Source organism: Lynx canadensis, chromosome A1 (genome assembly GCF_007474595.2).
Source record: "Lynx canadensis isolate LIC74 chromosome A1, mLynCan4.pri.v2, whole genome shotgun sequence".
Taxonomy (NCBI): Eukaryota; Metazoa; Chordata; class Mammalia; order Carnivora; family Felidae; genus Lynx; species Lynx canadensis.
Window position 1 is genome coordinate 94,238,964 of NC_044303.2, and position 25,682 is coordinate 94,264,645.

The 25,682-nt window shown below is 41.8% G+C and overlaps 1 protein-coding gene and 1 non-coding gene across 2 annotated transcripts; one reads left to right on the top strand and one right to left on the bottom strand.

Annotated features, from left to right (window-relative positions):
* The first annotated feature begins 4,688 nt into the window (after window positions 1–4,688).
* LOC115526106 lies at window positions 4,689–4,795 on the top strand. Its single transcript, XR_003972537.1, has one exon. It is a non-coding gene; the product is annotated as a U6 spliceosomal RNA (small nuclear RNA).
* A 7,292-nt stretch (window positions 4,796–12,087) lies between these two features.
* TMED7 (transmembrane p24 trafficking protein 7) lies at window positions 12,088–25,136 on the bottom strand. The gene is made up of 3 exons (XM_030316832.1): window positions 24,601–25,136; window positions 19,242–19,487; window positions 12,088–15,075 (listed from the first exon to the last, which is right to left on the bottom strand). The coding sequence occupies exons 1-3, from the start codon at window positions 24,790–24,792 to the stop codon at window positions 14,839–14,841; spliced, it is 675 nt and encodes a 224-aa protein (XP_030172692.1). The 5' UTR covers window positions 24,793–25,136; the 3' UTR covers window positions 12,088–14,838.
* Window positions 25,137–25,682: the final 546 nt, after the last annotated feature.

The following is a 25,682-nucleotide window of genomic DNA, read 5'->3' on the forward strand; positions in this document are numbered from 1 at the left end:
TAAGCCTCTGACTTCTACTCAGGTCATGAGCTCACTCACTGTTCCTGGGTTCCAGCCCTGCGTTGGGCTCTGTGCTGACAGCTCAGAGCCTGGAGCCTGCTTCAGGTTCTGTGTCTTCCTTTCTCTCTGTCCCTCCCCCACTTGCTTGCTCTCTCTATCAAAGATAAACATTAAAAACAATTTTTTAAAGAATATTCATTGGTGATGAATGAATGAAATAAGCAAAGTGGGGAGGAGTGCTAATTAAGTCAGAGAAGAGATGGCTTTTCCAACATGTAAAATATTTTCCTGTGGCTTAACACCCCTGAAACGCTTGGCATTAAATACTGGTATGTTCAAGGTCTTGGGCCTCTGACCTTTTTAATTTGCTCTACAACTTTCCTGGATAACTAACATATGCCCAGACACACTCACATAACTCAGTAAGGATATAAATGATGAACATGATTAATGAACCTGACCTGATCGACATAGACATAGACATCGAGTACACATGGAACATTAACAAAATTAGACATGAACAAAATTAGACCATATTTTTGGCCATAGAGCACATTTCAACAAAGAAAAATAAAAAAAAAATCAAGAGTGAAATATAGACTATGTTCTCTAACCTAGGTATTAGTGTGAAAAACAAAATAAAAAGATAACTAGAAAAACCCCTATATTTGGAAATTAAAAAACATTTCAAAATAACCCATGGGTCAAAAAACAAACAGAAATCATAAAATATTTTGATCTGTTACTAAAAATACTATATATCAAAACTTGTGGGACATAACTAAAAACATAACTAGAGGGGAATTTCTAGTCTTGAAAGTACATACTAGAGGGGTACCTGGGTGGCTCAGTCGGTTAAGCGTCCACCTTTGGCTCAGGTCATGATCTCATTGTTCACAAGTTCAAGCCCTGCGTTGGGCTCTGTCCTGACAGCTCAGAGCCTGAAACCTGCTTTGGATTCTGTGTTTCCCTCTCTCCCTGCCCCTCCCCCACTCAGGCTCTGTCTGTCTGTCTCTCTTGCAAAAAAAAAAAAAAAAAGTATACATCACAAAACAAAGCCAGAAAAATAGAAAAAAGTGAGGAGGAACAAAAGCAAACGATGGTTCTTCAAAAAGACTAATAAAATTAATAAACTGGTAAAACTACTCTGGAAAAAATAGGATAGAAGCCACAAATAATACTAGAAGTAAAAAGGAAACATTGCTACAGGTCATAAGAAATCTAAAAGATGAAAGGTATTATTGGTAACTTCCTTCCAACAAACTAGGTAAAATGAGCTGGTAAGAGACATTGGTCATGTGTCTCTTGTGTTCCTCCAATACTTGATGGGTATGCCAAAAATGCAAGACAGTGCCTACTCTTTCCCTGAGCCATTTCCCAGGCTGGCGTTTAACCTATTTATCTCAAGTGAGTAACCTTGAGTTATGAGGTGATGCCTCCCTCCAGGAAAAAGAACAGGCTTGCTTACTGCTTGCCATAAAAGTGGTGGATTCCTTGGGGCGCCTGGGTGGCGCAGTCGGCTAAGCGTCCGACTTCAGCCAGGTCACGATCTCGCGGTCCGTGAGTTCGAGCCCGGCGTCAGGCTCTGGGCTGATGGCTCGGAGCCTGGAGCCTGTTTCCGATTCTGTGTCTCCCTCTCTCTCTGCCCCTCCCCCGTTCATGCTCTGTCTCTCTCTGTCCCATAAATAAAAAACGTTGAAAAAAAATTAAAAAAAAAAAAGTGGTGGATTCCTCAAGTTCAGTGTTCCTCAGACATGACATAAACCCACTGCATGTGTAGCATCGACCTAAGCCTCTTCCTGTCACCCCCCGTGGGACTTGTGAGCAAGAAGAACCCCTGCAAATATGCTGACAGTAGCGCTTGTTGCTGTGCCATTGGGTAACAAAGTCCTTTGTCTCTGTTCCAGGAGTTTTGTGTTTTCTGCCAGCATCCATGAAACAGTAACAGGTTAATTGATTAGATTGTAAGTGGGGTAAAATCAAATCCAAGACCTGACAAAATGTGTAGATGGCACTTAGGTAGGATTCTAGTGATGGTAAAGATATCAAATCCACACTCTATCCCTGCCGCAAAAAAGTAATCTGGAAAAAATTGTCAAAATAATCATTTGAGGGCTCTGGAAATTGACCGAAGGCAAACAAATTGCGAATCATTTATTCATTTTTTTCAAACCCTGCGAATTTCGGGCCAGAGTAGTGGGAGTCTGTGGCATTCTTGCCAGAAGCAGACTCCCCAAATGGGTTGGTGCAACGTTGCCACCAGGGTGAGGTCAACATTCAAAGCCAGGAGCTCCACTGCTAGAGGGAGCTAACTTGAGTTGGAGTGGATGACATAAAGGCCATACCTAACAGTGCTGGCAGGAAAAATTGCAAACCTGGGAGGAAATAAATGGGGAAAGCCCATAGCTCTGTGAGCCTGAAGTTTGTGCTCTCATATGAGGTAAGCAGCAGACCAGTGGACTAGCCAGAAAGTTAACAGGGAGACCTTCAGTGGCTCAAGATAAGCTCTTCACATATCTCTGCATGACTAGGAGGCTACATATATGTACACACAGGGGAGACACAGCCTGCCCCTGTAGATATTTTGCGCTTGAACCCTGGTTCTAGCACCATGTGACTATGGGCAAGTCAACTTAACTGTTCTGTGCTTTGGTTTCTTCATCTATATGATGGGACAAAAAAGTATTAAGAGGAGTAAGTAGATTCGGTAGCATAAATATAGAACGTAGAAGAGCAAGTGTATAGTATTACAAAAGAGTTTACATTATCATTTCTTGAAATGGGGTATAACACTTGGCCAGAATCCTTGGGCAGATTTCCAGGATTCACTCCAGATCTATGGAATAAAAATCTCAGGGTCAGGGGAAGGAACCTGAGAAAGAGGAATACTTTACAATAGATTAGTTCATTCTTATATATCACCAATGTTTGAGAACTACTACTTTCGGGTAAGAGGTTATAATTTTCCGTATAGTGTCTGTGTCAAGATGCCTTGAGGACTGAAACTATCATATTTATATCAGTACCTCCATTGCCTAGCACACAGTAGACATGTAGTCAAACATCTATTGAGTGGTAGAATTTTATTTAAAGCTAATCAACCTCCAACCCTCCAAGTCCTACAAGGTAGAACAAATAACAAATCGGACATAGAATTTAAATCTTTTTATTAATATGAGAAAGCTAAACTTACTGTAATATCATATAGAGCACCGATTCTTTAAAACCCTTTGAGGGGCGCCTGGGTGGCGCAGTCGGTTAAGCGTCCGACTTCAGCCAGGTCACGATCTCACGGTCCGTGGGTTCGAGCCCCGTGTCGGGCTCTGGGCTGATGGCTCAGAGCCTGGAGCCTGTTTCCGATTCTGTGTCTCCCTCTCTCTCTGCCCCTCCCCCGTTCATGCTCTGTCTCTCTCTGTCCCAAAAATAAATTAAAACGTTGAAAAAAAAAAAATTAAAACCCTTTGAGTCACAGACTCTTTCGAGAATGTGGAGAAAACTACAAACCCTCCCGAAGACTGAAGATACATGTAAAATCTTCCAAATAATTTTAAGGGGTTTACCCCAAGTTAAAATCCTCTCATATGAAAACTGACTTGTCTATCTCCTAGATAGACAACAGTAAGTTCTTGTTTACCACTGAGTCTCTAGTTCTAAGAAAAAAAGCATAGAACATAGTTGGCACTGAATAAATACTGGTTGAATGAATAAATGAGTCACTCATGGATAAAAAGATAACATCTGGGGTCATCTGAAACTCCTTGAGTGACCCAGGGGTGAGGTGGAGAACCAAAGTACAGATGTTGCACATTTTATTGATGACCAAGATGTAACCTTGGATTTCTGGAGGTGGTGATGAGAAAAGAGGCCATTTTTTTTTTTAAAAAAAAGGGCTTTTTGTATGTTTTTGAGAGAGGGAGATGGGGGAGGGGCGGAGAGAAAGGGAGACAGAGGATCCGAAGAGGACTCTGCACTGACAGCAGAGAACCCGATGCGGGGCTTGAACTCACGAGCCATGAGATCATGACCTGAGCCGAAGTCAGACACTTAACTGACTGAGCCACCCAGGTGCCCCAGAAAAGAGGTCACTTGGATCAATGTTCTCACCGAAGATAAAACTGAGGAAACACAATAAGCATCCCCTCGAAGATGTAGAAGATGGAATCTACCAGGTCAAACTAAGGAAGGAGGATTAGAGTTCAGGAAATGGTGCCAGCGCTGCGTTTGCCCTTGTGCTGAATTGCCAATCTAGAGGAGTCAGTGGAGAGGCAGAGTTGTATTTTCATCAACAATTAGAGTTGGAGAGACAAAGGTTGCGTTTGGTATCCACCCAAAGACTGGAGCCCAAGGGCTGTAACCTGGAGTAGGGATACATGGTGCAGTGGATCATGTGGAGGAGAACAGAACATCTAAACCCTAAGTTCCAGACTGCTAGTGACCTCAGGCACTTGGCAGCAAGGAACAAAAACCTCTTAAGGAAGATGAAATCATCTCAGATCTTAAATTATTTCTGTATTCTTTTCCAGGTTTTTCAAGCAAACCATCAAAGATAATGCCAGACAACATGAACTACAAGCAACATGAACTACAGATGACAGGAACAGAACTGGAGCAGGCTGTAGATAGTGGAATTAACAGACACAAAGGATAATCCACGGAAATAAAATCCTCATTTAAAAAATGCAGCAAGGGTGCTCGCTTCGGCAGCACATATACTAAAATTGGAACGATACAGAGAAGATTAGCATGGCCCCTGCGCAAGGATGACACGCAAATTTGTGAAGCGTTCCATATTTTTTATATAAAAAAAATAAATAAATAAATAAAAAAAAATAAAAGCATTCACCAAGTAAAAAAATAAATAAATAAAAAATAAAAAATGCAGCAAGGAACCAGATAGCATACCAGTGCAGATTAAGGAAAAGAACCTTGCCAAAAACACAGAATTAAAAAATATAAAAACAGAGGGGCAGCTGGGTGGCTCAGTCAGTTGAGCGTCTGACTTCAGCTCAGGTCATGATCTCACTGTTCGTGAGTTTGAGCCCCGCATCGGGCTCTCTGCTGATAGCTCCGAGCCTGCAGCCTGCTTTGGATTCTGTGTCTCCCTCTCTCTCTGCTCCTCCCCTGCTTACTCTCTCTCTCTCTCTCTCAAAAATAAACATTAAAAAAATAAAAAATATATATATAAACAGAAATTATGAACTCAGTGAATGAGTCTCCTGGCAAACTAAAAATAGCTGAAAAGTGACTTCATGATTTACAGGCTATATAAGAAGAAATGATCTAGGATGACACAGAAAAAATAAACACAATACACACAGAAAAATGAAGATAGAGGAAACATACCAAGAAGGTCTAACATGTGTTTACTTAGAATCCCAGAAGTCAAGGACAGAGAATACTGGGCAGAGGAAATACCTAAAGAATATAATTGAGAGTTTTCCAGAACTGATGTATCAATCCACATATCTAAGATGCCAAACAAAACCCAAGTGGAAAAATAAAATGAAATCCTCACTTAGACACAGCATAATAAAACTGCGGAAAAGCAAATACAAAGAAAAAAACCCTGAAAACAGCCGGAGGAAAAAGACTCCACTAGTTTCAATGGAGTAAGAAACTAACAGTTGATTTCTTCATGGCAATGATAGAGAAGCCAGAAGACAATGGGAAGGTTATCTTCAAGATCATCACCCAAAGAGAATTCTATGTCCAGAAAAAATTGATCGCCTTTAAAAATGAAGGCCAAATAAATACATATCTAAAACAATTTTTTTTCAAGGGTAATCTATTTTTGAGACAGAGAGAGACAGAGGGAGACACAGAATCCGAAGCAGGCTCCAGGCTCTGAGCTATCAGCACAGAGCTCGACAGAAAGCTAAACTCACGAACACAAGATCATGACCTGAGCCAAAGTCAAACGCTTAAGCAACTGAGCCACCCAGGCGCCCCATAAAGACATTTCGGAAAAAAAAAAAAAAAGTGAATCTGCCTCCAGCTGAACTGCACTAAATTATCCCAGATGGTAGTTCAAAGACACAGCAAGGAACAGAGAGCAAAAATGATGGCAAATATAGGTAAATCTAAATGAATGGTGACTATACAAGACAATAAAGACTTGTCTTTAAAGAGATACAAAATACATGACAACATATAAGTTGAGAGGGAGGTAAATGGAGTCATGAGGCAATTGTTATCCAATGTCAAATAATTTAAATCACACAGAGAACATATTCTCTAATAACAGTTCAATTATAACTTAAATAGCTATGTTTGAACATGAAGAACTATAGCTCCAAATAATATCTGTGGGTCAAATTATAAGTAATAATGAGAGCAGAGTATTCTCTGAAATTATCGAGTAACTAAACTAGATATCTACGCTTGGAGAATGGAGCTTGTGGTTTGCAGAACTCCAGAACAGCCTCTACATTCCTTCCCCATCCCCAGATCCATACCCTTGTGAGGGCAGAACATATAACTTGCTTCTTACCAACAGAATAGGGCACAGGTAAAAGGATTTTGGAGATGCAATTAATGTCCTTATACTGTTGGCTCAGAGTTAGTCAAAAGGGAGCTTATTCTGGGTAGTTTTGACCTAATCTGGTGAATCCCGTCTGGCCTTTTCTGAAAGAGACTCAAAGTAGCAGAGTCTCTCTTACTGGCCCTGACAAAGCATACAGTGGAGACATGGTCTGGAGAGGCAGCCTCTAGTGGCAGAGGGTTGCAAGGAACTGAATGTGGTCAACAATCTGATGAGTTTGGAAGAGGACTGCAAGCTCCAGCTGAGAACACAGTCCAGGGTAGTAACTGATGCAGCCTTGCGAACCCCTGAACAGAGGACCCATCTAAGCTGTGCGTAGACTCTTGGCCCATAGATACTGTGAGATAATAAAAGTATGCTGTTTTATTTTTATTTTTTTGAGAGTGCGTGCGTATCCGTGCTTGTGCATGAGCAGGGGAGGGGCAGAGGGAGAGGGAGAGAGAGAATCCCAAGCAGGCTCCGTGCCCAGCATGGAGCCTGATGTGGGGCTTGATCCCATGACTTTTGAGTTCAAGACCTGAGCCAAAATCAAGAGTCAGAGGCTGAATCGACTAAGCCACGCAGGTGCCCCAAAGGTATGCTGTTTTAGACGGGAAAATTTGTGGTCACTTGACACAGAGCACAGAAAATGAACATACAGCTGAAGTAGCATTTAGAAGGAGATTTACAGTTTTAAATATATAGTTGACTAGAAAGGTGAACACTTGAGCTAAATATCCATTACAGTACTACAGAAAAGTGACAAACTCAACCTAGAAAAAAGGAAATCATAAAAAGCTGGAATCAATGAAACAATGACAACAACAAGAAACCAAAATATTGGTTCTTTGAAAAAAAATAATACAGATGACACCCCTCTGAAAAAAGGCTGGGCAAGTAAAAATGAAAGATGATAAAAGAAATAGTAGTATAAATTTGTATGCCACAAATAATAGTATCAGGAATGACAAGGGGGGGGGACATCATTACTGATCTGGCCTATGTGAAAAAGAGGGCAGGAATAACACTGTGCTAATAAATTTGAAAATGTAGATGAAGTGGACAAATTCTCGGGAACATTCAATTTGCCAATATTCTACATGAAGAAATGCTCTTATTAATAGAAAGAAAATTTCAGTGCCTGGGTGACTCACTCGGTTAAGCGTCTGACTCCTGATCCCCATGACCTGGCTCAGGTCATGATCTCGTGGTTTGTGGGATGCAGCCCCGCATCGGGCTCTGGGCTGACAGCATGGAACCTGCTTGGGTTTCTCTCTTTCCCTCTCTCCCTCTGCTCCTCCCCTGTTCATGTGCTCTCACTCTCTCTCAAGACAAATAAATAAACTTAAAAAAAAAAAAAGCTATTTTAAAAAAACAGAAAGAAATTTGAATCGGTATCCCACAAAGATGCCAGGCCCCACACATACTTCACTTAAGATTTCTAATAAACATTTATGACAGGAGTAATGCACATCTTAGAGACACTCCTCCAGGAAACAGGGAAAGAAAGCCACTCTCCAACTCATTTTACAAGGCTATACTATATCATTGCGATATTAAGCAAAAATCTTAAAATACGCCAAATCAAAAACAAACCAATCAAATCGTGGCCAGGTTGGTTTTACTTCAGGAAAGGAAGGTTGGTTTAACAATACGAAACCAATCCATGTAACAAATCATGTTAATGATTAAGGGTGGAAAAACAATAATTTTTTGTAATACAGAAAGAGCTTTTTAAAAAAAAAAATTTTTTTTTCTTATTTATTTTTGAAACAGAGAGAGCACAAGCAGGGGAGGAGCAGAGACGGGGACAGAGGACCTGAAGCAGTCTCTGCACTGACAGTGGTGAGCTCGATGTGGGGCTAGAACTCATGAACTGTGAGATCATGACCTGAGTCACCCAGGTGCCTCCAGAAAGAGCTTTTGATAAAATTCAGCAACATCTGTGATTATGAAAATCTCTTCACAAACTAAGAATAGATATTTCTCAATTTAATAAAAATACCATAAACTGCTTACAGAACACCTGGAGTGCATTCCCAAAACAAGCATGCCTATTATGACCACGTCTCTTCAACAGCATACTGGGGGTCTGCCAATGTAATTAGACAAGAAAAAGAAAGAAAACCACAAAAGTTATGAGGAATGGAAAGAAAAGCAAATCTGTTCTGACTTGTAGGTGATGTATTTGCATATTTAGAAAGTTCAAATGAATCTATAGAGAAATTACTAGAATTGATAAGCGAATTGCAGCAAGGTTACCAAACAGAAAAATCTGTTTAAAATTTTTATTTCTGGGGCACCTGAGCGGCTCAGTCAGTTAAGCGTCCAACTCTTGGTTTCGGCTCAGGTCATGATCTCAAGGTTCGTTGGTTCGAGCCCCACATCGGGCTCCGCACTGACGGTGCGGAGCCTGCTTAGGATTCTCTCCTGCCCCTTCCCTGCTCACTCTCTCTTTCAAAATAAATATATATTGAAATTTTTTCAATTTCTGTGCACCAGCAACAAACAAAATTTAAAGACATCATTTACAATAGCATCTAAAATATAAAGAAAACAATTATTAATGTAACAAAATTTATGGAATGCTTTATGAAGAAAATCACAAAACTGTTATCAAAAGATCTAAGGAAGTCCTTATCAATGGAGAGATGTTCATTCAATGGACAATGCACTATTACAGAGAGGATTAATTAATTAAGTATAATTCCAACAAAAATCCCAAGACTTGTTTTGTTGAAACTTGGGCAAATTCCAAACTTCGTACAAAAATGCAAAGGATAGGGGTGCCTGTGTGGCTCGATGGTTGAGGGTCTGACTTCGGCTCAGGTCATGATCTCATGGTCTGTGGGTTTGAGACCCACGTCGGGCTCTGTGCTGACAGTTCGGAGCCTGGGCCCTGCTTCAGATTCTGTCTCCCTCTCTCTCTGCCCCTCCCCCGCTTGTGCTCTTACTCTCTCTCAAAAATAAACATTAAAAAAAATTTTTTTTAAATGCAAAGCATAGATGACAAAGATGACAGCCCAAATCTTGGAGAAAAAGGTTATAAAGATGCTTTACCTAACATCAAGAATTTTTTTCTTTTTATGAGAGAGAGAGAGAGAGAATACGAGTCGGGGAGAAGGGCAGAAGCTTAAGTAGGCTCCAGGCTCAGCATGGAGCCCAACGTGGGGCTTGATCCCATGACCTTGGGATCATGACCTGAGCCGCAATCGAGTCGGGACACTCAACCACCTGAGCCACCCAGGTGCTTCGGAAATTATTTTCATTACCGGAACATTGCTGATCTCTAGTGGGGAAATTCAGGGATGTGATCAGGAAAGGATACCCAAAAGCCTTCCAGGGTGCTGGCAAGGTGGCATTTAACCTGAGCATTGGTGATATGAATGTGTGTTACATTATTTCTCTTTATATACATCTAATAACTTTTTTTCAGGCTTATTTTTTTTAAGTTTGTTTATTTTGAGAGAGAGAGGGGAGAGAGAGGCAGAGAGAGAATTCCCAGCAGGCTCTGAACTGTCAGCACTGAGCCCGATGTAGGGCTCGACCCCATGATTTACAAGATCATGACCTGAGCCAAAATCAAGAGTCAGACACTTAACCTACTGTGCTACCCAGGCGCCCTTAATAACTTCTGCTATTATGTCCACTTTTATTTACCATTTTAAGTTTAAAATTTTGTTACAGACGATAGAATACCAGTTCTTAAAATATAGGGACACCTGGGTGGTTCAGTTGGTTGAGCGTCCAACTTTGGCTCAGGTCATAATCTTGCAGTTTGCTGTCAGTGCAAAGCCACCTTTGGATCCTCTGTCCCCCTCTGTGCCTCTCTCAAAAATAAACATTTAAACACACACACACACACACACACACACACACACACACAACTGAAATACATCTAAGTGGACGGTGGGATGAGTGGACTTTATTCTTCTAATTATTATTTCTCAAATTCTTGTGCTGCCTTTTCTCTTTAATTAAAAAGATTGTGCCAGACCAGCGTTACTTCTAATAGATCTTGATTTCAGCGAGTAATAGGATCATTTCTAATAATATCTTATGGATAAAATGGAGAAATGTAGAATGAAAGACAGCACATTTGGTGGTTAGGGATAACATCCTTGTATTTTCTTCCTGGATTCGGAAACAACCATGACAGAGAAGTCAGACCAAACATCGCTTCTATTATTAACAAAGTAAAAGAATGTGTTTTTTTCAATATTCAGCAATGGGGACTGGCCAATAGTCCACCTATCTCTGAATTAGAGATTAATCCACTTAACCACTGGCCTACCTAGACAACCATGAGCTTCCCCTGTGGGGAGACAAAGTTAAAACTCCTCGGGGAGTAAATCTTTTGATCTACATATTCTTTTACTTCTAGCACCCTGAAAGGTCTTAAGGCTCTCTGAGTCCATTCCACTTCACTATTTACGTAACATCAGCTGCTCAGAGACCTATCCTGTCTCCCCAACTAAGTTACGTTCTTGGTGGTCAGAGTACTGTACTCATTTCTGAAACCAGAATTCTAGATCATTCATGCACATGATAAATACTTTCATGTTCGTGTTATGTATTTACTTAAGAGCCGTAAGAATACAGGCTGCGGTAAAAACTTCAGAAACTCCAGACAGATCAAGAGACTAGAACTGGACCAATGAGGAAAATACAGCATTTATTAAGGGCTTGTATAGGGTGGCTACTGATCCTAAGTGTTTCATGAACATCTCATTTTATTCTCTTTATAGCAGCTATTACCTTAGCGACAGGCGAAGACACAAATAAAGTTAACACAATCACTTGTGTGAGGGCACACAACTATAATTTGCACTTGGCGGTGACTCCAAAGGTAAAGCCCTGAACTGCTGATGAGCTATAGGGAAACCAAGAGAGCTAAGCCTTCTGAGATCTCTCCTTGGTTGGTGTCTGTAAGGCAGTACTGACTGCACCATGGTCGCGGGAGAGGCCTCGGGAGCCAGAGCGCCGTGCTTCACACTCAGACTGTGCTAATGATACTGAGATACAGGGGGGTTTCTTAACCTCTCAATGCCTTCTTCATCTCCTGGTCTGTGAAATGGGAAGAATATCCCCAGTGCACAGGATTATCGCCAAGATGAAATGTGTCCATGCAAGTAAAATACTTAGCACGGCACCTGACTGCACATATCAACCTGTATTTACTGCTAGGTCTCTGCTACTTTTGTAGAATTTTGCCCCGGAACCCAAATGTCCCCTGTGAGTACATCATGAAGGGTAAGAAAACAACTGAGGAAACTTGGCATTATACAACCTAAGGCTAATTTACTTAAAAACAAAGAGCTTTTTAGGGAACTGAGGACTTTACTCCCTTTCACCCAAAACTTCCAGTGAGAAAATGCAAAAAGGTTTAAAATGAGGTAGTTTAGAGGTGGTATTCTTCTTCTTTATCATTCTTTCTTGGCCAGTCCCTGAGATGTCTAGATGAAACACCCAATAAAAACCACTCTCTCGCTACAAACTGTACTCCAAGCTGCAAGTTTTTAAGAAGCTGTAAAAAGACAAATCCTGACAGAAACAAGTGAAGTCAGTTTGTTGAAAGATTTTTTTTTATTCTACAAGAATTGATTGGTGCAATCCTGCAGGACCCACATGTGTTTAGAGAAATTTTTCTTTTCAAAAGTAAATGAAAACCCCCTTTGAATTATTTATATATTAACTTCTGAAAACAATAGTCATAGGGTCTGCTTTGTCCTATAGAACTATAAATGTTACACAAACTGAAGCAAAAATGGATGTACAGAGACTTAAATGAAACCTTCCAAAGAACAAAACCGCTCCTCGGTCCACTGTATTTTCAAAGTTGATTATCATCAAACCAGGATGAGAGCTGTGAACCACAAACCGTTTGTGTCTTTAATAGAAAAAAACATGTTTAGATTAATTAGCAAAGTAGTATCTTAAAATGGATCTTCACACAGTTGATATTTTAGTAATAAACCTGTATATCAAGGCCCTTTCCATTATTTATTTTACTTTAAAAATATATACAGCTAAGGATGTTAAATATATATTCTGAGCCATATGTCTAAACATAAATATTTGGGAAATTCAAACTCTTCCAACAAGTTACGAAAGGATTAAAGAAACAAGAGGAGCTACAAATTATACAGCAGGAGGAAGAAAAAAAAGTTCTTAAACATTTAGGTCTGGATAGATAGGTATTTTCTGATTTCAATATACATACCCAGTTGAGAATAGACAGCTGTCAAACTTGAACCAGTTACAGAGAGTGTCGACTAAGCCTGTACTATTTTCTACAACAGGAAACAACCGTGACTTCAAAAATTTCAAGACAGCTCGATAGTTTCATCAGAAGTTATTTGTAGTAATCGTCTAGTATCGTGTAGTTCTGGGAGGCGCAGACTGAATGACCGCATTACCTAAGCCAAACCAGGTGCACTGATGCTGCCTGACGGGGATTAATTATGGTGGAAGGTATCGGAACACAACAGAGCAGACAGGCAAGTGGAGAAGGACAGATAACGTACACCCGTGCGGATCAATCACGTTAACGCTAGTGTTTCAAATCTAAATATACAGGGACACTTATAAAAGCTGCAGGACAATCCCGATACAAAAACCCAGAGATAAACCTGCAAAATGGTCAACTTCAGTTCCTAGTCTGCTGCTGAATAGCTTAAAGAGTAGCTATTTGGTCTTCGAGCATTTGAGAATGAAAGGGGTGGAAACGTGTTCATCCCTCACTGCACTGTAGCATCTGAAATGAGCAAGCACAACACCTTTGAATTTGTTTTGCTCTTACATGCAGAACCGGTTCTACTTTTTGAAGACATTTAAAGATAGCTTTGCATTGAGTTAACTTCTAGTCCACAGGGGTTAAGTGACTAGAACTGCCATCCCATTAGCATTCTACGGGACAGTCTTGTTCAGCACTCCTCACTCTGGGGTGGGGGTGGGAGGCATGGCAAAAAGCAGCTGCCTTTTTTTTTTTTTTTTTTTTAACAGCAGAAAAGCTTGAAACACCTACAGAGTTTTGCATGTGTCTTGTATTCTATTCTGGAACACCTGAACAAAATCTTATTTCAATCAGCTCGATCTATACAAGTCATAAAATACAAACACAGTCTAAACCCTATAGCGTACAGGATATGCGCTGTTTAATATTCATTAAATGCAGTACAATTGATGAAGATTATCAAGTAAGAAACACACGGCATTCTGAAGTTTTAGAGCATCTTCAGGTCACTAACCAGAAATGTACAAATTACATGTGCAAGACAAAAAACAAACAAAAACCAAAACACACACAAAAAAGAAAGGACAAAATCCAAAGAAACCAACTTCTCAGTGCAGCACCCCCCTCAGGATATGGCACTTTTACAATGTGAGTATTACAGCGGTCAATTTAAGCCGGGAATGACTCAGACAGTGAAGCCACATTAGGGCAAGAACCAGCCCATCAAAATGTTAAAGTAAAACAGATGAACTTTTTTCTCTGTAAAAGCACTGAAAATGTAATATGGCGCAGACAACTCACTAAAACTTTTCTCATTTCATTTGCCTCCCGATGTAGGATCTTAAGTTATTCTGTAATTATTCTACTTGTTTTAACAGACTGATTTTTAAGGCCTGTATAAATGCTGTTACGTTGCTGAAACCTACTTTTTTCTCTGTGGTGAGAACGTCTTCGTGGAAAAAAGAACGTATCGGCTTAAAAATCACAGAATGGAGACAAAAAACAAAAGACTGACAGTTTCCAAGCTAGTAAGAAATAAATTATACCATGATCCATCGATTTAAAATTATATCAATATCAACTAACATTTCCAGGGTGGCTCCCCCATGCTCAAATTAAACAGTGCAGACTAGGGCCTGGTACAGTGAATCACATTTGGTTTTCTGGAAAAGAAAACTTTACTATAAACAATTAAAAGGCAATTTTCTTCCTCCACAACACACAGACATTAAATGGAAGGTTTTTAAAATATCCACTACCTATAAGAAAAGTACTTTTAAATGGCTAAAAGGAATCAAAATACCAAAGTTTAGTATGCGAAGATATAAACAACCAAGAAAAGATCATTGGTGCTGAATATTGAACATGAATAGCCCAAAATAAGTTCCGAAGTTTTGTCTACCTTTACAAATTAAAAAAGGTGTCCTTTCCACAGTTTGGGGATATGTGCTGTAAATCCCCCCCAACAAGTGTATGAGTAAGGTTTAAAAATGTTGCCAATAGTAAGTTCTTCGGTACCTAAAATTAACCAGAGGACAGCAATATTAATGGTGGCAATGGTGCAGCAATTCTCAAAACGTAGTTACGATCCAACACGAGTTGTGGTGGTTCTTTTATCTGAGAAAAAGCTTTTCAGAAGAAATACCTGCCCTATGCTAACCACCAGAAGAATGAGGGCTTCTCCTACTGACCAATAGGCCACTCTCGTATTTAGATCTTCTGCTCGGCTTCGGCCTTGGGCTTCTCTCAAGCGGAAATGAGTCTGATAGTCGATGACAGACTTTAGAGCTTCGTGAATTGAAACACAGGCAGATTCCATCTAAAGAGAGATAGGTGCAGTTAGTAGGTGGGACACTTTCTGCCCTATCCATCTAATATATTCATCTTCCAGTTAGATCTCAATTCCTCATCTGATTAACACACCACTGAACTGGCACTCACTCATTCACCCGCTCATTTACGCCACTGGTTCCAGCAATGCAACCGGCCCTTCCCTTCATCCCCACTAGGACAACTGGTGAGGCCGGAGATTCGGTGAGGCGGCGGCTTGCCCCAAATTGGAAAGTCACAGCGGTGGTACCTGCCATGTGCTAGACAGAATGCTAAGCTGACAGCAGCAGAAATACTTATCAGTGACAGTGCGTGGTTACAGAATTTCAAGTTCAGGCTCCCCCAGGAGGATGAATTAGGAGGAAGAGAATGGCAGGGCAGAAAATTTGATCAATAATGAGTACAAAGTCCAAATAGATACAAAAATAAACCAAGCACCAGACAAAGTTAACCATCTTTTTTTTTTTTTTTTTAAATTTTTTTTTTTCAACGTTTATTTATTTTTGGGACAGAGAGAGACAGAGCATGAATGGGGGAGGGGCAGAGAGAGAGGGAGACACAGCATCGGAAACAGGCTCCAGGCTCTGAGCCATCAGCCCAGAGCCCGACGCGGGGCTCGAACTCACGGACCGCGAGATCGTGACCTGGCTGAAGTCGGACGCTTAACCGACTGCGCCACCCAGGCGCCCCCAAAGTTAACCATCTTAAAAGCAGTTGAGTCTGAAAGTGATAGGTCAGGGCGTCAGTGTCTTTCTTTAATTTATCAATTTGCTAAACATGTGTCCTCCCTCCTGCCAGTCAACCAACACATACGTTCTCAGTGGGAGGAAGTTTCAGTTTCACTGTGTAATCCATTTGCCAGCCTTCATCTGAATGACACCTTACCTTTCTATACATTCATCACACTATCTGCTTTGAGAAAGGGTAAGTGTCTAAATTTTTTGTTTGTACAGCAGAGTTTAATATTTTTCTACTGCTGAAAACTTAATCCTAGTGATGAAATACCTACGTTATTATTATACTTATTCTACATCACAAACCATGTATTAAGAATGTTACAAACAATCTGAGGGTTTTCTCGCCCTTATCGCTAAGGAAGGAACTGTTGATATATACTGTGCACAGCCACACAAAGGAAAAATATCTTTATGATAATAGGACAGCGATGAGGGCCACGGAGTATGGGAAGCAGAGGGAGGAAGATGGCGAACATTACTACTTTCCTGTATTCTGGAAAGTTCTCCAATAAATGAAGTTTATCTTAGCAACCTTCCCATTTTCCTTCCTTTCTGCTCCCCTCTCTCCTTTAGACCCTAAAACTGTCAAGCTAACTCAGTCACTAGAATACCCCCATGTCACAAAGTTATTTGGGCTCCTCTCTACTACAGTGTTTACGACTTGTATAACTTCTTCCCTCCTTTCACTAATAAATCCACAGAATCTCTCAAAAGATTCTGGGATTTCTTTTTTCCGGTCTTACTTTTTGTGAAGGAATAGAGAACTAGAAAAGAATTCAAACATTTAATAAAGTTTTTGCCAAAGTAAGATGAAAGAAACCACTTATAAAAATATTCCATTAAAGGTGCTTCTACAAAGTACGAGAAATTACATGGTCCACGAAGTACGAGAAATTACGTGGTCCACAAATTGCATGCACCTGTTAGATGGACACTCAAACGTTTTTCCTGTTCCTGTTTTGTCGAGGGCCCTAAGAATCAAAGATTAGCAAAACGGTGCTAAAATGAATAATCACATGTTCTGATCTGTGGTAGGAGGCTCCGGAGGTGCTTCTAGACTCTCTCTCCTTCTCAGGCGTTCTCAAAGCGGGACGGAGGCTAATCCTGGGAAGTGTGCACAAAAGCGAGGATCTGATACAAATTCAGAATGTTTAAGGATTCCTGGAAGTCTGACACGGAGTAAGGATTAAGAAGCGCTGGATGAAAGAACATCACAGAAATAAAGGGACTAACTGCACGGATTCGTATAATTTTTGAGAGGTTTCCCTTTTTTCCCTACCTCTTCTAATAAGGAGAAGTGTTCAGATTTAAGTCCATGTTCAAAAAGTTCATATTCCAAAGGATGTGGTACAGTGAGCCCCCAGGTCAATCATTAACATGTGGCTAATCTTGCTTCACCAATATGTATGTATTCCTCACCTATTTTTCTCCCCACTCCAATTAATTTGAGGCAAATCCCTTAGCTGTTATCATTTTAACTATACTTTTATACTTTATATTCATTTCTGCAAGGCAACACTACACTAAAAGCTACAACCCTGGTAGCATTAGCACACGTAAAACAATTGAAAAATAGTTCCTTAGAGTTTTCAATATAAACTCGGTATTCAAATTTCCCTAAATATCTCAAAAGTTGTTTACAAATCAGAATCCAAACAGCTTCGACCCCAATCGTCTGGCTGATGTGTCCTTCAAGGGTTCTTGAATCTTTTGGTTCTCTTCCTGTCTTCCCTTCCCACTTGAAGAAACTGGGTTCTCTGTCCTGCAGCATTTCCAACTTCCTTCTAACTTCCAATGTTGTGCACTTCATTAACGCATATTATCAGAAGACACACAATGCCCAGTTACCTCTCCATCTGGAAATGGCCATTAGATTTGGTGCTATCAGTGTGATCTAGCCATGGTACAATTCCCCCACAGCTTTCCACCTAGTGGCTTTAGCAGTGACTGGTAACACTGTCTACTCCAGATCCATCATTTTACTAATAGGTGAAAAATGGTGATTTACTACAACTCGGTAACTTATTCTACATTTACCAGCTGGTACATTTTTCTATTCTAAGATGTGAACAACTGCGTTGTGAGTGTCACCAACCGTAGGAGGTATGAGGGACTCATTAGCTTTTCAAAAGTAGAAAAATAAGATTAAGATAAAAAATGTGATACAAATAAAGGAGATTAACAGCTATTAACTGCTTTATTACCACTCACGTGTTATATTTATCTATCTGGCTTGTAGAGCAAGCTACCTTATACAAATTAGAATTCATGAAGCTTATGTTACAAACAAGGGCCCCAGAGAAAAACCTTTTTACAAAGCAAAGCGCCATTCACACGGCATGGTAAAATAAGAGAACATTTCTAAAAGTAAGAGTGTATGAATACATCCTGTTAATGCTCACAGTAGGATTATGAGTTAAGGCTCCTGTACGTTATTATTGAGGAGGGCACTTGTTGGCATGAGCACTGGGTGTTGTATGTAAGTGAGGAATCACGGGAATCTACCCCAAAAACCAAGAGCACTCTTTGCACACTGTATGTTAGCCAATTTCACAATAAATTATACTAAAAAATAAAGATAAAATAAATATACATTAAAAATAAATAAACATTTCAAAAAAATTTAAAAAATAATAAGTAACAAATAAAAATGGCTTCTGTCACCACATGACTTGGGCCAACAACCTAACTAGAACCTGGGAACAATGAAATACCACTTTAAGGGCTTAACAAGTAGAATTAACAAATAATTCCTTCGGATACCTAATTGAGTACCTTTTAGATAAGATCTAAGCTCACATTCTGCTCAAGCTGGAACGAAAATGGCCCTTCTCACCACCTGAGCCGCATCTGTTCACAGACTTTAAATCTCTTTCCTTCTCTTTCTCTCGTTAAGCTCTTCTTCAACATAAAGTCCAACCTGCCTTCCTTAACTATTTTTGTTAGATGGCTTACCACTGATCTTTAATATTTTGCCCTAAGTTCTAGCAAACATTCTAAGAGCAGCCTGAATGAACACTAAACACTGGGAGAACACTACCAGGTGGCATATTGATTATAGATTAACGAAGGCATCATTTTGTTTCCAGTTATACCAACCTGCCGGGTTATGGAAGCCATATTCCTCATGAACCACAAAAAATGCTTCCGAATGCTGGAGCACTGTCCAGTCTTCCTAAATTTCCTTTCCCACTGAAGGGATCCTCCTCCTTACACTTCAAAGTTCATAAAATCCTCTCACAGTGGTCTCCACCAAAAATGTCTGAAGTTCCCTGAAATGTCTAATCTACTATAAGAATTAAGATGGATCTGAAAGACTGTGTGAAAGTCTCAAACTCTGTGTTCATCAGTGGGTGAAGGCGTGTGAAATTATGCTTTCCCTCCGTCTCAACACACCATTCTGTTGCTTTTCATTTACCTGGGTAAGAGCACTGACTCGGTTCTCACTAGGAAACAAAGGCGGGTCTTCTCCAACTTGAAAATCAAAATACACGGTTTTGTGTGTGAACGTGGAAAATTCATTGCTGAAACAAAACTTGTATGTCCCGTTTTTGGAGGCGGTGAAGGTAAAACTATCATACTGTTTCTTCATCTCTTTGTATAACACGTTACCATCAGGATCTTCTAATCGACAGTCTACATCATAGTGTCCACCAGTAATCACCTATGAAGACAGAGAAAAAGGGAAGAAAGATATCACTGCAACTCACAAGTCTGACAAAGCAACCAGACTTCCTGTTAAAAGGATAAGACTCCTGGCAGTGGACTTTTACTATCAAGGGCAATTTCACATTTTTAAATTCCCAGCAGTGGATGGAATTTGGGAGGCAGATTTCAGTTCAACCAAAGCTTTACAGACACTGAACAAATTTCCCCATGATGGGAGAGAGAAACTACCTAACCAGCCAAATAACCATTCTAATTAACGCAGGTCTCTTAAATCACTTGAATCTCCCAACAAACCTACAAGAGAGGGTTTCTGCCCTCCATTTGACAAACTGAGAAACGGAGAGTTAAGATAAGCAACCTACCCAAGATTGCTCATCTAGTAAAAGGCAGAGACAGAATCTGAACCCCAAAGTCACACTCTTGACCCTTAAGCTCACTGCCATGTAGTATTTTCCTTCCCTAAATTTTCTCCCCTCATTTCCTATGTGCACCATCCAAGTACACGCACGGATAGTGTAGTGCAGGAGGAAAGTAGACCAGTCCTTAGCGTAACACCCCAGCATATATCTATTATAGAACTTAAATTCACTTTAATGCCAAATTTAGATTTGTTTCTTAAGTGCTTCTCTACATCAGTTATATGGAATTTGATACACCTTTTGTTTTGAACAGCATTATGGACTGAACAGACCCATGGGCTACTGATTCTAACAGTACAGCCTCATTTTGCAAATTTGTTTCCCAGAGAAATATCAATGATTAAACTATCCTGTTTATACACTTGTGATTAAAGCAAAAACAAAACAAAAGCAAACAAATCTTTTGCTTATCTGGAAGCCTGTATTAAAGGGCAAGCATATTTGAAAGGAAAGCCAGGGGGGTAAATGAAAAGTTCTGAAGAGGACTTTGGAGTTATTTTCAAGGGCTTGTGCTTCATCGGTTACAATTTAAAGGCCCATTTGGGTCGTACAAATGAAGGGGAGGGAGATTCTTCCTGAGGTAAGTAGACAAGCATAATGAGAGAGGAAAAGGATTAAAGAGGAGAAAGGCCTCCTTAGAGGACAAAGAATTAAGTAGGAAGAAAGAGGGAGGGGAGATGTAAGAAACAAAGGGTGCAGGCTGAAAGAATGGGAAAGAAGTGAGGAAGAAGAGATGCGGGTTTGAGGGTTCCCAACCCCCATGAGAGCAGGTGGCACAAGCCTGTACTTTCAAGTGTGAACTCTCCCGGTGAGCACAATGTTGCCATTCTAGATCTGCAGAACAGAGATCAAACCTCGCACTTCAAAGAAGGATCAGCTGCTAGTGTGACCTTTTGTCACTTAGGAAATACGATGAATAACTGAACTATGTTACAAGATCACTTTGACAAATAAATGAAATATAACTATGTACTGAGGAAACTGCTAAGGAAACTGTTAATATGTAAATATTAACATACAGGTACGATGTTTCGACTTAAAAAGTGTCTTATCAACTGGGCATTTACTGCCTCTCCAATGTCAACAACTTTTCCTCCAGGTGAAAGTCATGACTTCATTTTTATGTACCTGATTATTCGTACTTGGCCGTTGTGCTGTGAATGGTCAAATACAACAAAACTGAACAGGACCAGAACAGATCACCATGCCACTCTTCCTCCAGCAAACTTCCAAACAAATCATCTTATTTCAGATAAAAAATACCCCTTTAGAATCTGTCCGGTCACATAATGTAGAAACTGGGAATCATCCCAAACGAAGTCTCCCTACTTGTCCGGTTAGTCACACAAATTTCTTCACGTTGCTGCCTCCCTCAAATTCATCCGGCCTCTTCCACTCCTAATCCAGAGTCTAGACAGGACTGAAGCCACAACTTCCTAAAAGGTCTTCCCGTAACCCAATCTCTCTTCCCTCGAAACCCAGGGGTTCTCAGTCTCAGTTGGTTTAGGGATGGATAATTGTTTGCGGCAGGGGGTTGCGTTGCCCGGGGCACCGTGGCATGTTTACAACCATCTCTGGTTTCCGTTCACCAGACGCCAGTAGAGTCGCCCCTCCCACGTCTCCTGGCCTCCCCATCACCCGTTCGCTTAAAACCTTGTGATAAATTCAGAAAAATCCCAACCTGTTAACAGTGCCATACCACTCCTCTGTGTCTCCTCAAGGTGGCCTCAACAACCCTTTCTCTGTGTTCCAAAAATAGCAGACTGCCAGAAGTTCTCTGAACAGATCTTTGTTTTACATCTGCTCAAACAGTGGTGAGTTAAACAGGTCCTGTTTGCTCAACAATCACAGGACCCAAAACGACCATACTTACAGATCTACAGCTTATTACAGGGAAAGAACATAATATAAAACATCACAGTCAAAGTGTCCACCAGAAGGGGGTCGGGGAGGTGAGGCATGGGCTCCTTTGTCCTCCCTCTGTGAGGACTGTAGCCAAACAAAGACTCTCGACTAGGAACGACACAAGTGTGCAAGGAACACCTTGCAACCAGTGAGTCCCAAAAAGAGGCCTGTCACTGGTCACACAGGCACATCCCTGCTATATTACCAGTCTCAACAGCACAGCCTTTTGGGGGGCTGGGGGATATCTCACCAAGACCAGGTACAAATCATCAATCTCACTATTACCAACAAACAATGCTGACAAACTGGGACAAATCACCCCTGAAGCCCTTGGACCCACAGTTACAAAGCAACACTATTACTCACTGTACTTCAGTGTGGGCTCAAGCTAATTTCAGGAACTGAGTCTCACAAACACAATCTACCTGCCTAGGATGTCCTTTCCCCTATGCCATCTTATAGAGTAGCTCCTCTTTCTCCTAGACACAATTCAAACATCAGCCCCTCGGTGACATTTCCCTGGATGAGCCCTCTCCTTCTGCCCAGCATTGTACCTAGTGTGTACCTTCACTGTTGCATTTAACACTGTATGACTGCATGTATCCATGTAAGCTCCCTGAGGTCAAGGTCAGTCTCACTGACCTTTGGGAGGTAGTGTATAGGAGTTAAAAACTTAACCTGGAACTGCATACTCATTCTGCCACGTGCTACGTTTTGCAACCTTGGGCTCAAAGCTTTCAAAGTCTTAGCTTCCTAAGTAAGGAAGAAGTAAGAACTCTACCCATTTCCTATGGAGGTGTCCTGAGAATTAAGTAACACGCCTGAAATGCTTGGCGTGCTGTCTGCTACCTAACAGACGTAACAGCCCATAACAGTAGTGGTGGTATTCTCGGCACCAAGCACGGTGTCTGACGCTGATACCTGAAATACACAGACATTTTTATATTACGATTCCTGCTATCTTCTTTTCAGTCCCCTCGTTCTAACCCATGAAGTTAAACAAACCAAAGGGTGATCCTTAGCCTCCCTTCCCTTACTCGCGGTAGCCAAAACATCATCAAGTCCTGTTGATTTCACCTACTGGCTTCTCTCCAATCCTTTCACTTGTCTCCTCCTCTACAGCTACCACCCTTGAAGCCTGGACCACTATAATAGTCTCCTACAGCCATCTCTCCAACACCCTAATACTTTCTCTACCTGCACAAGTGAACATAGAGTTACCAAAACCGCGTGAATCATATCACTGCACTGCTCACAACGCTCTGATGGCTTTCCCATACTCTGAGGAAAAACTAAAATCCTTAACTAGGCCAGCAAGGCACATGGTCTCACCCCTGACCTCCTTTCCTCTGGCAATATACTTATTCCCAAGTATATTGGATCTCATGATAGACCTCAAATTCCCAGCCACTCTTAACACTTTTGCAAAGGCTATTCTATTCCCTCACCACTCCCCTTACCAAAGTATGTACAACTAATCCTTTACAGTTCAGCCTAAAATCACTTCCTAAAGGAAGCTCTCATAGATCCCAAAGATTAGACCGTTTATCCTCTATTTTCTGCCTTTTTAAAAAAATTATTTCTTTATTTTGAGAGCGGAAGCAGGAGAGAAGCAGAAAGTGAGACACAGAATCCACAGCAGGCCCTGCACTGTCAGCGAGGAGCCTGATAAGGGGGCTTGAACTACGAACCGTAAGATCACCACGGGAGCCGAGATCAAGAGTCAGACAGACACTCAACCGACTGAGACACCCAGATTTTCTGCTCTTAAGGTAGTTTTGATGAATGAGCAGGTACTAATTAAGAAAAGGGTTGGATGCAGAAGGAATCGAGAATGATGGCGGCGAAACAATCTATTTGTACCACTTCCAATCACCAGCACCTAGCACTCAATAGCTGCTCAAATAAGCTAAACGAGTCTACCAACAAAACAGAAATAAAGACTGTTGGGGTGCCTGGGTAGCTCAGTTGATTAAGGTCCGACCCTTGATTTCTGCTCAGGTCATGATTTCATGGCTGGTGGGACTGAGCCCCACGACGGGCTCTGTGCTGACCACATGGAGCCTGCTTGGGAGTCTCTCTCTCTGCCCCTCCCCCCACACATCTGCTTTCTCCCCCTCTCTCTGTCAAAATAAATAAAGTAAAAAAAAAAAAAAAAAGGAAATAAAGATTGTTGTAGCAAACTTAAGAAAGTACATTCTGTTAAATTAAGTTTCTTTCCTATTAAAATCCCAAAGATGAAAAGGGTCCTCTCATTTATCACAGCTATTCGTTCAATGCCTTTGGCAGATGGTCTTCTAGCCTCGAAAGGAGCTCTCCTGTGACAGGGACAGCATTAACCAAAAGTCCTAACATCAATGGAAAAACTGAAAAACAACGGAATTAGATATTGGCAGGACTTCAAAACTGATTCAAGTGGAGGTGTCAATCAGAGAGCAGGGGACCGGTCACTGAGCACTATACAACAGGAAGAAGTTCTTTTTAAAAGAAGTGCTTTAAGGGGGAAAGTTCAATAGGCCTTAAAACGAAGAACATTTTGGAGCATAGAAGGAAAAGTCACAGGAACCATTTCTGGAACTCCTGTATCTTCATATTTCGTCTAAAATGGCTCTCGCCCAAGATGTATAACAGGAAAGGCAAATGCCCTGCATCAGCTACCTAGAGGTGATTCTTGACCCAGCCCAAGAGTGGAGAAACCCAGACAGGAACGAGTCACCAAGCAGGATGCAGCCCCGACCCTGGAACCGTGAGCTGGGGCCCCTGGACTTTCAGAGGTCGTCGTACCTGGAACTCGAGGGTGCACTTGGTGCCCTGCGTGATGTCCTCGTAGAAACACTGCTTGGCATTGTCCGGCAGCTCGAAGGTGATCTCGGAGGCGCCGCCGGGCCCCGGCACCAGCAGCAGCAGCGCGAGCAGCCTGCAGCTCCAACGGCCCGCGGCGGCCGCCCAGCGCTGCGCGGACCCCGGCCCCGGCATCCCGAGGCGACGGAGGCAGCCTCAACCGAGCTGCGGGGAGACTCGGGGTCACGTCTGCGCGGACTCACCACGAGCGGCAGGCCTCGGTCCGGGCCGCCCGCGAAGACGCACGGGAGTCGCTCCGGGCCACGGAGAGATTCGCGATGAGCGACGAGCCGCTGGGAGCGAGGGAAGGGCGCGAGAGACCGGGGCCTGGGGCCGGGAACGACCTACAGAGCAGAGATAAAGCCGGCACAGCACTGGCGGAAAAGGCCTGAGATGGCCGGAAGTGGGGCTAGCGCCTGGCAAAAGGGGGCGGGGCTTGAGGCACCTGCTCCAGCAACCCGGATGTGCTCGGCCCGGGCAGTGGGTAGAGGCCTTGGAGTGTGTACGTGGAAGCTCGCGAGACGTCTGCGTGGTCTCCGTCGGCGCCAGAGGCGAGGGGCGGGGCCAGCGTAATGAGCGTGGCAGGGCGGGCCCAGAAAAAAGGGTGTGTCCAGCCGGTGTCTAGATAGGGCTTGTGGCCGGCTGGTACAGCTCAGCGACCATAAACTACAGTTTTTCTTGTTCCTGTGAGAACTGATCGCTGGGGGGGGAGGGGGGGTCTCCGAAGGAGTTATGAGGAGCTCATTTTACCCTACGGGGCTAATAACTGGTAGTAGAGCACTTTGCAACTTGCTGAGAGTTTTCTCATAAATAATAACAAGTATTTGGGGGAAGCAGTTTAGCCAGGAGCTTGAATACTGGGACCACTCCCTACAGGACTTTTAATCCCTGTTCTGCTACTTACTGGCTGTGTGACCTTGGGCCAGTTGCTTAACCTCTCTAATTCAGTCTTCGCAACTGTAAAATGATAATACTACCTAACCCAGACGATTATTACAAGACCTTAATATTTGCAAAGAGTACCC

Excerpts from the sequence above, each read along its gene's own strand:
- TMED7 (XM_030316832.1), bottom strand. The coding sequence starts at position 24,792 with ATGCCGGGGCCGGGGTCCGCGCAGCGCTGGGCGGCCGCCGCGGGCCGT. Across the intron at positions 19,488-24,600 it reads AGTGCACCCTCGAGTTCCAG|GTGATTACTGGTGGACACTA; the intron begins GTACGACGACCT and ends CTGTCTTCATAG. Across the intron at positions 15,076-19,241 it reads GAGTCAGTGCTCTTACCCAG|ATGGAATCTGCCTGTGTTTC; the intron begins GTAAATGAAAAG and ends ATCTCTCTTTAG.